The sequence below is a fragment of the Sus scrofa genome, chromosome 12 (genome assembly GCF_054392235.1).
Source record: "Sus scrofa isolate SSC_HxYL_T2T_F1_AM1 chromosome 12, Sscrofa_HxYL_maternal_Yorkshire_Landrace_v2.0, whole genome shotgun sequence".
Lineage (NCBI taxonomy): Eukaryota > Metazoa > Chordata > Mammalia > Artiodactyla > Suidae > Sus > Sus scrofa.
In genome coordinates, this window is record NC_139394.1 from 46,354,748 (window position 1) to 46,368,338 (window position 13,591).

The window sequence follows — 13,591 nt, forward strand, 5'->3', positions numbered from 1 at the left end:
ATGCAGTATTTCCTCTGTTGGGATCTGAAAAACATCTGTTCCCGTTCCCAAATCCCTGCCATAGCCTCCATCCACCCACAGGACTTGCCTTGGCTTCCGCGGACCCCACCCACCGCAGCGTATTCTTTTTTCAGGCAAGGCAGGATAGGTCATCGATAAACCTATAGATGCTGGATTCCAGTTCCAGTTCTGCTTCCTACTATTCCTGATGGTCTCTTTCCTACTCCAGTCTCCCTGTATATACAGCGGAGATCCTAAATACCAACCCCACAAGGTTGTTGCAAGGATTTATGGAGTCATTCCAAGTAAAGGGCTTAGTGTGAGTTCAGTCAACATTGGTTATGTCTATACCATCAATTAATCTACACTGGGTCTTTAGGGCAAGTAGTTTTTACTCACACAGGGTCATTGTGAGGGTTGAAGGAGATGCTATTCTTACAACTATCAACCACGGGGCCTGGGAGGGGTTATTCTTGCTCTGTTGCTCATCTTTGCGATGACTTTTGCTTCTTCCCGGTGCCATCTCTCCTGCTTTGACCTTGGGGGTTGAACTCAGGGGAGCCATAGGGACAGGGGGTGGGGGGACCTCACTGCCTCCATGCTACCTGCAAGGATATGTTTCCCGAGACTCCCATTGCTGCCTCGGTTACCAACTGACTGGTGGGTGTGATTTTAGTATTTTATTTGATTTTAGTATTGTTTAAAAGGAGCACAATATAATCTTTTGTGAGCACACTTAAGTCACTCAGCGGAATGCAATAAAGACATCAATCCCAAAATTATGGCTCAAAAAGCAGGCTTTGGTTTCCCCTCCAGCTGAGTGGGGCCGGGGGAAGTTTGCTCTTATAGTGGAAGATGGAAAAATGAGGGGGTAGCAGGTTAAGGACTCAGCATTGTCACTGAAGCAGCTCAGGTTGCTGCTGTGGTGTGGGTTCAATCCATGGCCTGGGAACTTCAATGTGCTACAGGCAGGGCCAAAAAAAGAAATTGAGGAGGAGGTCAAAAAGCACGGCTAGGACCAGGGGGACCTCGCGAGGCCATGAATCCCAGAACCTAGGGCCTCTAGGATCATTGAAACCTTACAGCACAGCCCCTTACAGATGGAACAGAGAAGCCCAGAGAGGCTGAGTGGCATGCCCAAGGTCACACAGGGAAACCTGCCACCAGCTAGTTCAGGACTCAGATGTGACTGAGCCCACCTCAATGCAGAGCCCATGGGGACCAACATGGAGGACCCTCTGCTCCTGCTGTACCGGGAGAGAGCAGCCCCCTGCACTCGTCCTCTGTTCTAGGGCTAAGAGGAGGCAGGAAGGTGCAATTCATTCATTCATTTATTCAGTAAGTATCAAGCACCTCTATATGCCAGCCTCTGGACTAGAGGCAGGGGATCCAGTGACCAGGAAGTGAATGTGGCTGGAAAGGGGGATGCCAATTACTATGGGCTTGTGGGACCAGCCACCGACTAAGATACCTTGAATGAAGGACTTCCAGGAGCTCCTCCCAAAGCTAAGAGTCAACAAACACGAGGCAATACTGCACAAGCCCCTCCCACCTCTTGTCTCATTTAGCCCTCGGAGAAGCCCTGTGAGTTGCAGACTGTTAGTTCTGCTTCTGTTTTGCTTTTTAGGGCCACACCAGCGGCATATGGAGGTTCCCAAGCCAGGAGTCACATCAGAGCCACAGCTGCCGGCCTGCACCACTGCCACAGCAACACTGAGTGAGGCCAGGGATCGAACCCGAATCCTCATGGATCCTAGTCGGGTTCGTTAACTGCTGAGCTATGAAGGGAACTCTTAGCTCTGTTTGGCAGATAAGGAAGCTGAGGCCCAGAGTAGTTAGGTAACTTAGCCAAGGCCACACAGCCTGTCAGTAGTGGCACCATATACCTCTCCTGTGCAGGCTCAGGGAGGAGGAGGAAGAGAAGAGGCCCTAAGGTGGTGGCAGGAGGGGGCTCTGGCAAACAGGAGCCCCTGGAGAGCAGGTACCCCCATTTCACTCACTTCTCTTGCCCCAGTGCCCAGCCCAGTGCCTGACACTTCATAAGAATTAATGAAGTGCTCGTTCAGCTGGGCTGGACCACCGGGCTGGCTGGGCTAACGAAAGCTCTTCTGAGCCCAGACTACCCGACGCCGGATCCCTGCACCCTCAGAGGCCAGGCCCCGCTGGCTGAGCACTTCTTCGTCCATGGGAAGCTCACTGAGTGAGCTAAATACCCTGCCTGACTGTGTTTTCTGGAAAACAGTTCCCAAAGAGGATTTTCTTTTTCTCCTTTAATCTCCAGGCAGTTTCCCCCCCACTCCCCAGTGAAGGCTGCCTGCTGGCTCTGAGCCAGGGTCTCTCTGGCCTCAACTGGATCAGTTTCACCAAACATCCAAGGCAAGAAAAGAGGATCTGAGCCAAACAGTCAGACCAGATCAGTCATCCGAGAGCAGCCCACCCTCTTCCCACCCCTTATCCTGGATGGTATTAAGTGAGACGCACAGACTCAAAACTTTCGAAGATTCAGAGACATTTAGCAGCTCTCTGCTCCAGACTGGCTTTTTATGGAGCCAGTAAGCAAAGCTCAGAGGTTATAATTTCTGCCCAAGGAACCACATAAGTCACTAGAACCCCACTGGGTTCAAACCCTGCCTCGTAAGCCTTGGCTTTGAGAGTCCTTGGGGGTTGCTGCAGGGGCCAGACTGAGCATAAAATTCTGGACTCTCACCCCCCAGCTGCACCCACAGCCTCTCTCCTTTGCTTGTTTATTATACTGGCATCAGTGTCATATTTGACTTGAAAAGAGGAAAAGTTTCGTGGCTTTTGAAAGGTTTGCAAGTCACTTTAAGAAGTAGGGGTTTTGGAGTCTGAGAGACCTGGAATCAATGTCACTGGTGACCCAGTGGGAAATGGACATAACCTCACTTGGCCTCAGTTTCCTCATCTGTCAAATGGGGGCAACAATACCAACCTTGCTGCTTAAGGAGAAGCTGAAATGAGAAAGCTCAATTAAAGGGCCAGTGCAGGGTTTAAGGCTTGGAGGGCACCCAGCAATGGGGCTGCCCTCCTCCTGGGGGACCCCAGCAACGCTCCGCTCACAATACTACCCACGACGTTTCATTTCTGGCACAGTTGTGAAGAAGTCCAAACTGCGAACGCTAGCTTGCCAGTCACTCAAGTGCAGACAGAGAGTCCAGAGAGATTTCAGAAGTAAGAGAAAATAAGTGTGCACCCCAGGTCATCAGGGCACGCTCCTGATGACTTCCGGTCATCACGTATCCATGTTACTGATGCAAAGCGTGGCTGGGAGAGGGCTTTGTTGCCTGGTCACTATACACCACGAGGCAGCGCGCTGGTGAGCAGGTAAGAGGCCAACAATGTCTCTAGTTTATTCAGCATCTATTATTCACCAGGCACTTTTGGAGATGTTTTATACAGAACAAGGCAGGAGGAAAAAAAAAAAAAAAACATGTTACCATCTGGCTTTAGAATTTCTCCTAGGGAGGGATGTGCCTTTCCTTGAGTCTCCATGGGAAAAGATGCTGCCATGTGCCAAGATGTCAGAGGATGAGGCAGCGACTTCAGAGTAGGCTGGTTCTGCTCCTGGAAAGAGCAGCAAAGCACAAGAGTGGAGAGAAAGAAGGAGGAGGGGGAGGGGAAGGCGAGGAGACAGGAAGATGGAGAGGGGATGGCCTTAGGCACGGCGAAGGGGGTTTCTCCGAGGCAGACCCTCCTCCAGCTCTTCGTGACATCTTCCATGTGCTCTCACACCTTGGGTGAGTGAGCTTTCTATGCAGATGGACAAGGGCTTGAGTGTCACATCCCATCCATGTGACACAGGGCCGAGACTGGAAGATGTCGGCCGAGGATGGCAGCTGGGTTACACATACCTGATGTTCCCTCGGAAGCAGCTAACATCTCAGGGTGGTGCTCGTGCAGAAAGGGGAGGTCTGAGGGCCTCAGCCACTTGCTCGACATCCCCCACTAAGTGAGTGGCAGAACCGGGATTCCAAGCCAGCTGGGTCTGACCACAGAGCACGTGCTCCTAACACGCGTGCTCCCAGCAGACGGAACCAGGATCTCAGCCAGGGGGTTAGCGAGGAAGAGGAGGAAGCCAGGCAGGCCAAAATGAAGGCCCTGACCCAGCCCTGGGAGGAATCTGCAGGGGGCGCCCAGAGCCTAAAGGGACTTGGTCCAGGTGAGCATCATGTCCGGTCCCTAAAGCGAGAGGCCAAGTGGTTGACATAACGAAAGGGCCACATGGGTACCAGTTGAGTTCCATGGGCATCTCTCCTTGTCTCCCTCCTCCTTCCTCTCTCCTCAGGTCTTCCCCAAGCTTTACAGGAGCAGAATAAACACATTCTTATGCAGGCCCATCATCGTCTCAGCACACACATCCACACTCATAGCAGCACCCCACCCCTCAGAGTGTGGGCTGCAGAGGAAGAAAAGGCCCAGGGAGCTTGGCAAGGTCCTAACAGACGGGCTGACTCCTCTAGGCTGTGACTACCCTCTAGGCAGCTTGGGTAGCCAAGCCAAGCGCAGCGCCACCTGCTGGCACACCTCGCGATCTGTGGGCTGGGCGAGGCTGGGAAAGCCGGTGGCTGAGAAACAGCATAGGATGTCCTAGGCAGGAAGGGTGCAAACACAAGCTTCTCCCTATAAAATGAAAATGACTGTGGAGCAATTATAGGCCAGTCCCAGAGTATTTCATCACAAAAGTTCTGAGTTCTTTGCTCAGTTCATACATTTAAGCAATAGTGCAAAGCCCCCCAGTTTCGTGGCACAGTGAGAAAAAGAAAGGCTAAAGGTGGACGAATTGTCAAGCCAATGCCCATTCTGAGCATCTCTCCTCTCTCCCTGGGCTGGCTCATCCATCCCGTAGCTCCACGACCTACCCATGCCCCGCCCCCATTTACCTCTCCAGCCCAGCTCTCTCTCCCAGCACCAGACCTCCAGACCAGCTGCTGTCACCTTGACTTGGATGTCTGCGCTGGCAGGAGTCCTTATCCTAACAGACCCCAATCCAAAACCACTTGAGCCAAATAGGATGGAGATTTGCTGGTCAGTAAAACCAGATGTCAGGGAGAGCAGAGGTGGAGCTGGGCTGTTTGTCGACGATGACGGAACGAAAGAAAGGGTAGCAAACATGCTGGGGAGGGAGATGGGAACTCAGTCTTGGTGGGCACTGATGAGCTGCTGGGCACTCATTTCATCGAATGAGGAGACTCAAAGCTGGGGCCGGGGGCTGGGGAGTGGGGGGTTCTGTCGCTTACCCGAAGTCGCAGAGCCAGCTCGTGAAAAGCGTGGGGGTCAAGGTTCTGTCTGATTTGTTCCACTTTTTCTAATTCTCAAATTAAAATAATAGATGTAGGGTCTATGATCAGACAGAGGAGCTTAAGAGATTTCAGAATCTCCAACTGCACGCGCCATATGCCTGAATCTGTCTCTTCCCATCCTACCCAAGTAGTTGTACGGCTCCTGCTTGAATACCCCTCATGATGGGAACTCATCCTCTAGACAGAGCGTTTATTACTATTATTGAATCATCGTGGATTAGAAGGTTGAACTGGAATAGATTCTCCTCAGGATTAAATCAGGGGATGCATATCAAGCGGCGACCGCAGTGCGTGCAACGTCGGTCCCTCTGATCATTCTCCCCACTTCCCTTGTTACAACTATTCTTGTGTCTCACTTCCCCTTGGGATGCCAGAAAACAAATCTAATTCTTCTTCCCAGAGACAGCCCTTCAGATATTTGAAGACAGTGCTTCAGGGTCCCCCTGAGGCTTCGCTTACCCGGGGTAAACAAATACTCCAACCCACTTTCAGACAGTCGTTGGCAAGCAAGAGTCCATGCTGTGCACACTTGTGATTTTCCAGCTGCTGTGGTGTGTGAAGCTTCAGAAAATCTGATGGAACAAATGATACATCAGCCACGGCGGGGTAGGCTTAGTATCTGGATCATGACCTCTTTGCATCAAAAAAGGGAAGTCACTGACCTTCAACCAACCGCGGCCCCTCCCCAGAGCTTCACCAGCTACATTCTTGGCCCACCCACTGTAGGAACCTGTAGTAGAAAAGGACATGAGTCCCTCCCAAAATGATTTCACAGCACTATAGACCCCCAGCCTTGCCAAAATCACTAGGAATCCCTCCCAAATCCGGTTTGTGTGCTTATGGATCCAGTATGGAGCAACAGAGGGGACACAATCCATTCTAATCGAAGACTCTCCACCTCCCCCGAAACCCCCCTTATTTACAGTTGGAAAAACTCAGGCCAGAGGAGAGCAGACGTGTCCAAAGTCATACAGGAAATTCACGCAAAATCTCGGTCAGATCTGAACTCCCAAGAAAGATGAAAGAATAATGCAAACTGTCATGGGAAAGGAAGAAGAAAGGAACCGTTAGAAAAAAACAAGAGAAAAGCTCCGTAAGGTCCTCCCTGGTGTTGCTCCTTCTCTTCTACCAACGTCCTACAGAGACAATGTAATACGCTGAGACAAGCACAAGATCAGGGTTAGAAATCACGAGGTCCTTGGAGTTCCCGTCATGGCTCAGCAATAACTATCCTGACCAGTATCCATGAGGACAAGGGTTCAATCCCTGGCCTTGCTCAGTGGGTTAAGGATCCAGCATTGCCGTGAGCTGTGGTATAGGTCACAGGTGCAGCTCAGATCCCGCATTGCTGTGGCTGCGGTGTAGGCCAGCAGCTGCAGCTCCAGTTCGACCCCGAGCCTGGGAACTTATATATGCCACACCTTCGGCCCTAAAAAAAGAAAATAAGAAAATTTTTTAATAAAACATGACACCAGCAATTACAGATACACACTTTTGAAGTGCTTATGGAGCTTTCACCAGGATACACCATATGCTGGATGACAAAACGATTTTAATAAATTTCAAAGGAATGAAACCACGGAGAGTATGTTTTCTGATCAAAGCACAATTAAATTAGAAATCAGAAACAATAAGGACAAAGAGAGATAACACAAGTTACCAATATCAGGAATGTAAGAGAGCACATCACTAGAATACGAACATATGAAAAATGATAAGAGAATATTATATGCTAATAAATTTTAAGCTAATAAATTAAAAAACTTAGATGCGATGAGGTCCCTCGGAAGAAATAGAAAAGCTGAAGGTCTCTAAATCTATTAAGGGAATTGACTTCATAATTTAAAATCTTTACCACACAGGGAGTTCCCATAGTGGCTCAGCAGTAATGAACCCAACTAGTATCCATGAGGTCGCAGGTTCGATCCCTGGCCTCACTCAGTGGGTTAAGGATCCAGCATGGCCATTAGCTGTGGTATAAGTCCCAGACACAGTTCGGATCTGGTGTTTCTGTGGCTGGGGTGTAGGCCAGCAGCTGCACCTCTGATTGGACCCCCAGCCTAGGAACTTCCATATGCCTCAAGTACGGCCCTAAAAAAAAAAAATAATAATAATAATAATAATAAAGACAGAAAGGAAGAAATAAAAGTCAGCAGTAAAAAGAAATGAATTGGGAGTTCCCCTTCTGGCGCAGTGGTTAACGAATCCGACTAGGAACCAAGAGGTTGCTGGTTCGATCCCTGGCCTCGCTCAGTGGGTTAAGGATCCGGCGTTGCTGTGAGCTGTGGTGTAGGTCACAGACGCAGCTCAGGTCCCGCATTGCTGTGGCCCTGGTGTAGGCCGGCGGCTACAGCTCCAATTAGACCCCTAGCCTGGGAACCTCCATGTGCCAAGGGTGAGGCCCTAGAAAAGACAAAAAAAAAAAAAAAGAAAAAAAATGAAATTAATTGGGAGGTCCCTGGCAGTTAGAATTCGATACTTTCACCACTGTGGCCCAGGTTCAATACCTGGTCTAGGAACTGCCACTTCACATCACAGCCAAAAAAAAAAAAAAGAGTGACCTACTGATAATATGCAAGCATAGATGAATCTCGAAAACATTCTGCAGAGAAAAAGAAGTTAGACAGAGAGTACACACTGTATGCTTCTAATTATATATAATCCTAGACCAGGCAAAACTAATTGATAGACAGAAAGCAGATGAGTGAAGTGAAGGCCTGAGGTTGGAGAGAGGGCGTGACTGCAGACAGGGGACTTTTAGGGGTTAATGGAAATGTCCTATATCTTGATTTGAATGGTTGTTACAAGAGAGGTACACATTTGTAAGAATTCATTAAATGGTACATTAAAATGGATGCATTTTATTATGTGTAAACTACATCTTAATGAGGTTGATTTTTAAAGTAGAAAAAATATTATATACCATTAAGAAAATGAAAAAGTAAGCCACAAGCTATAGAAGGCATAGAGAAAATTATGTATATCTATATATCTAGTATTCATGTTATATATATTATATATATTTATATTACATATATACATGTGTGATATATGCTATATGTATACATTATATATGTTATATGTGTGTATATTTATATATATATGACAAAGGATTGTATCCAGAATATATAGAGAACTCTTACAACTCAATAATAAAAGTGAAAAAAAAAAAAAAGCAAAGCAAGTTTTTTTTGGTTTTTTCGTTTTGTTGTCTTTTTGCCTTTTCTAGGGCCGCATCCACGGCATATGGAGGTTCCCAGGCTAGGGGTCCAATTGGAACTGTATCCGCCGACCTACGCCAGAGCCACAGCAACGCGGGATCCAAGCTGCATCTGCAACCTACACCACAGCTCACAGGTAATGCCGGATCCTCAACCCACTGAGCAAGGCCAGGGATCGAGCCTGCAAACTCATGGTTCCAAGTCGGATTCATTAACCACTGAGTCACAACGGGAACTCCAAAAACAAGTTTTTTTTTAATGGGCAAAAGATTTGAAAAGACGCGTCACAAAAGATAATAGATGAATAACCAATAAGCACATAAAATTATACTCACAATCATCCGTCATCAGGAAACTGCAGAGAAACAACGATGAGATACAGCTGTACACCTAACAGAATGCCTAAAATTTAATGGACAAAACAGACAAAATCAAGATTGGGCAAAAATGTAACTAGTACCTCTTATGCTACGGGGTGGCAATGAAAAATAGTACACCCAGTGTAGACACGCGTCTCTGGTTATAAAGTTATAAGTAGACCTATCTTATGAACCAGCTACTCTGCTCCTAGCCATTTACTCGAGAGAAAGTAAAATATATGTCCACAAAATGACTTCTTATAAATGTTAATAAGGGCTTTTCATAATCGCCCCAAAACTGGACACAGTCCAAGTGCCCACCATCAAGTAAGTGGATCAGCAGACTGCAGTGTATTGGTACACTGGCAAACTAGTCAGCAACACAAAGGAATGGGCTGCTGCTCGCAACCATGTGGATAAATCTAAACATCACGAGGAGCAAAAGGAGCCAGGCACAAACAACAAGTACGAAGTGTTAGTTTTCATATCTATCAAGGTGGAAACCAGGCAAAGCCAACTTAGGGAGGTAGAATCCAGAACCATCCCAGGAGTTCCTGTCGTGGCTCAGAGGTTAACAAATCCAACTGGCATCCATGAAGACTCTGGTCCAATCCCTGGCCTTGCTCAGTGGGTTAAGGATCCAGCATTGCCGTGAGCTGTGTGTAGGTCGCAGATGTGGCTTGGTTCCCACATTGCTGTGGCTGTGGTACAGACCAGCAGCTACAGCTCTGATTCAACCCCTAGCCTAGGAACCTCCATATGCCATGGGTGCGGCCCTAAAAAGACAAAATAAATAAATAAATAATTCATAACTATCCTGGATTTCCTAGATATCCTGGATTTCTTGGGCAGGTGGGAGGTTGATTGGAAATGTTCAGAAAAGAACATTCTGCAGTGTTGAAAAATGTCTTAAGATATAAGTGGTGGTTACATATGTACATACGTTTTTCAGAATTTGTTGAACTGTGTACTGAAAATGTGCATTTTACTGTGCTCTGTATTCTTCAATTTTAAAAAGGTAGGTATGAGTTCCCACTGTGGCTCAGCAGTAATGAACCCGACTAGTATTCACGAGGATGTGAATTCAATCCCTGGCCTTGCTCAGTGGGTTAAGGATTTGGTGTCACCGTGAGCTGTGGTGTGGGGTCGCAGACGTGGCTCAGATCCCATGTTGCTGTGGCTGGCAGCTGTAGCTCCAATTCGACCCCTAGCTTGGAAACTTCCATGTGCCATGGGTGTGACCCTAAAAAACCATAAATAAATAAATAAAGGTATAAAAGACTTAGCTTAACCCATAGTAAGTGCTCAGCAACCATTAATTTCCCTCATCCTTCACCCTTCCATCCCCAGCAGGTGAGCACCATAGACGTGAGAACGTTTTATGGTCCCTGGACCTCTGAGAGTAAGAGTAACATTTTCCCCAAAGGAGTCTGTCCATAGGATGACACGGGTGCGTTGTTCTAGTCAGAGCCAAGGATCATAAGTAGCAGTGGTTATGCCTCAAACATTTCATCCTGTACACCGCCCCCCCAGATTTCATCTTCCACTATCCCAAGCTAAGAAAGAGGAATTCAGTTGGGTCTTCCCAAGAGATGAGAGATGACAAATTGTGGCAGTGGGAAGAAGTAGCCATGTAAGAGACTCTGAAAAGACCAGAATTGATAGGAAGGTTATCAAAGATAAGACAGAAAAACGGGTATCAGAGCCAGATGTCAAAGGCCTGTGACATCAGTGGAGTTTAGATCATCATGTAATGGATGCTCAATCCTTGTTTGTTGATTGAATAAGTGAACGAGCGGGCCACTGGATCTGCCCAGGCTGCAGCTCTGGAGCTGACGGTCACCCCCTCCTTCCTGTCTTGCAGCTCACATACCTGCCCCCGCCGTGGGGCGAGTGCCGGTCCTCGGAGATGGGACTCGACTTCTTTCCTGTTTACAGCATCACCGCCTGTAGGATTGACTGTGAGACCCGCTACATCGTGGAGAACTGCAACTGTCGAATGGTCCACATGCCAGGTCAGTGGCAGGGGAGGGCAACTGCAGGACGGCAGGACTGCCTGTGACCTACTGTGCATTCCTCGCCCTGATAGGAAGCTCTTCACCCACTCTATGAGGATGCAAAGGGATGCTGTTGAGGGAAGACTGTTATATGATTCCCACAAATGTAGGGGGGGATAGATGGAAACAGAGGAACCAACCAGGGCAGCATCCTGGTGTCCAGAAGCAGTCAGATGTTTGGAGAATATTCCTCTCAATGCTCAATATGTTTGCTAATCATTTGTTGCTCTTCCCTCCCGGAGTTTAGTGTCCAGATATTTGGATGCTTAACAATTCTTGCATCCTGGTGTGGTACACATTCAAACATCCAGGTGTTTATTGCTTTCATCCAGATGTTTCCATTCTTGCATCCAAATACGCCTAGCACTCCTTCAAGCAAGGCAAGTGTCCATGCGCCAGCAAATGAATGTGTGGGTACTGGCATTTCTATTGTAAGCCCAACAATGCACACAGTCATCGTCAGAGGCAGTTCCCTCGTTAAAAGAGTTGGAGTGGAGCCCGAAGAGGGGTGGGAGGCGGCTGATTGGGGCAGGAGAAACTTGGTATAGCTGCATGGAAGGAAGGATGACTGAGGCTGGAGTCAGTGGCCTTGACTTCTCATCAAGTTCCTCCACTTCACTGCTGTGTGATCTGGCACAAGTTACGAAAGCTCTCTGTTCTTACCTCCATTATCTTTAAAACACAACTATTCGTTGTCATGAGGGTGAAATTTGGCTAAGATACAAAAATGCAACTGCAGAAGTCAGTGGTTGTTTTGTTAGCACATGGGGAGAGGGAAGTGGGAGTCCTGGTGACTAAAGACCTGCTATGTGCCGGGACCTTGGCGATTATATTTAATGGCTACTATTTCATGGTCACATCATACTTTATTTAACTAGATCCTGATATCGAACACTGAGTTCGTTACCAATTGCTTTCTGTTATAACCAGTGCTGAAATGAGCATCCTTAGAGCTAAATTTTGAATTATTTCATTAGTAATCAGTAATTTCTTTAGGAATCTAAATTTAGAATTATCGATTTCTAAAATTGCCTGAGGTTCCCAGAAGACAAAGCAAAAAGGGAAATGTCTGTGAAATTGTTATTACTGGAAAGAAGGAAGCATATCCGTTCTTCTGCTCAAAAAAAAAAAAAAATGTGTTTAGGTAAATGGGAAGGAAAGGATGCTGTTGGGCTTTACCTTTAGCACTTGGTGAAGGGAGGAAAAGAAGTTCCTGGATTTCTACAGAGACCAGAGAGGGTTGAGCACCGGTAAATGCTACTGGGCTGATGCTCAGGCTGGCTCACCAGCCAGTGAGGTTCTCCCCATGGAACCTGAGTCCAAGAGAAGCAGTAGAGGTTTTAATCATCCCCCCATGACACCGTTGCTGACATCTCAGTTATTAGGTGGAATAAGCGAGGAGGAGACAGACAATACAGCCCTCGCTCATAACTGGCGCTATGGCGCCACAGAAGGAGCACTAAGATCTGAGGATCAGACTGACCTGGGCTCAGAGCCCGCCTCCATCACTGCTGGCTCTGATGTCCTGGGAAGGCATCAAGCCTCAAGTCTCTCAATACTGTACATGGAAAACAGACAGCGTATTTCCTCCGTCCGAAGGTACCCACATGGGCTAAGCCCAAGCTCACAGAGCAGATCAGAACCCAAGCCTCGGGTCCCCACCACCCACTGGTGAACCACTGCCCCTCCCAGATACCAGGATGCCGTCCCTTGCCCCAGCCCCAGGAGGGGAGGGGTTGCTGCCTGAGTACCTCTCCCTGTCTTTCTTCTTTGCAGGGGATGCCCCTTTCTGTACCCCTGAGCAGCACAAGGAGTGCGCAGAGCCTGCCCTAGGTCAGTACCAGGGGCCAGATGGAATGGGGGTGTTCGATGGAGACCCTGGAGACCTTCCAGGTGTAGGAGAGAGATGGGGGCAGAGGGGAGGTGGGCAAAGGAGAGGGGAAAGATGCTAGACAAAGTGGCTGCCCTGATGGGACAGGAGAGGGAGGAGGGGGAGGAAGGGTTGGGGAGGAAAGTGAAAACTGATGCAAGCAGATGAGGGCTGGAAGGGCGGGGCAAATAGGAGCAGAAAGCACTGAGGAATGCGGGAGGGGGCTGAGATGGAGAGAGGATGGACAGCGGGCATCCACGTGGGCATCACTTGAGGGAGCTTGGAGATACTGACACACACACACACGAGCTTATTCCCAAACTGCCCTGTCTTTGCATGCTCCGTGCATTCCACAGATGCCGAAGGAAGGCAGGAGCCCTTTCCCCCCTCTCCATCTTGCTGGGTGTTTGCTGGTCCACCTCCTCCTCCCCACCACCCCCGAAAACTTCCGGTGAGAGAGAGAGTGCACAAACAAGCCAAAAGCAACCCCAAAGCTAGACCCACTCCACATGCCCGCCTCTCCCAGGACCTGGGACAGGATTTACAACCAAGACAAGTGGAGAGTATTTAAATCATCCAGACTCAACTGCATTCAGCAGCTGCACTTGCTGGAGCTGAGTGGAGCAGCTCTGGACCCACATGTCCCGATGCCTCCAGGAGGCTAGGGGCGGAGAAAAAGGCCCTTGGAAGGTAACAGGTCAGGGTCTCCCTTGCAGCCCATTCTCCAAATGTGGTGCCTTGTCAAATATGTATCAAGGGCGGCATG

At 48.4% G+C, this 13,591-nt stretch overlaps 1 protein-coding gene across 1 annotated transcript in view; it reads left to right on the forward strand.

Moving 5' to 3' along the window:
• Positions 1–13,591, forward strand: part of ASIC2 (acid sensing ion channel subunit 2) — a 276,331-nt gene that overhangs the window by 246,887 nt on the left and 15,853 nt on the right. The window contains exons 4-5 of the mRNA XM_021067438.2: positions 10,763–10,913; positions 12,732–12,788. Coding sequence (XP_020923097.2) covers positions 10,763–10,913; positions 12,732–12,788 — 208 coding nt within the window. The remainder of the gene's footprint in view (positions 1–10,762; positions 10,914–12,731; positions 12,789–13,591) is intronic.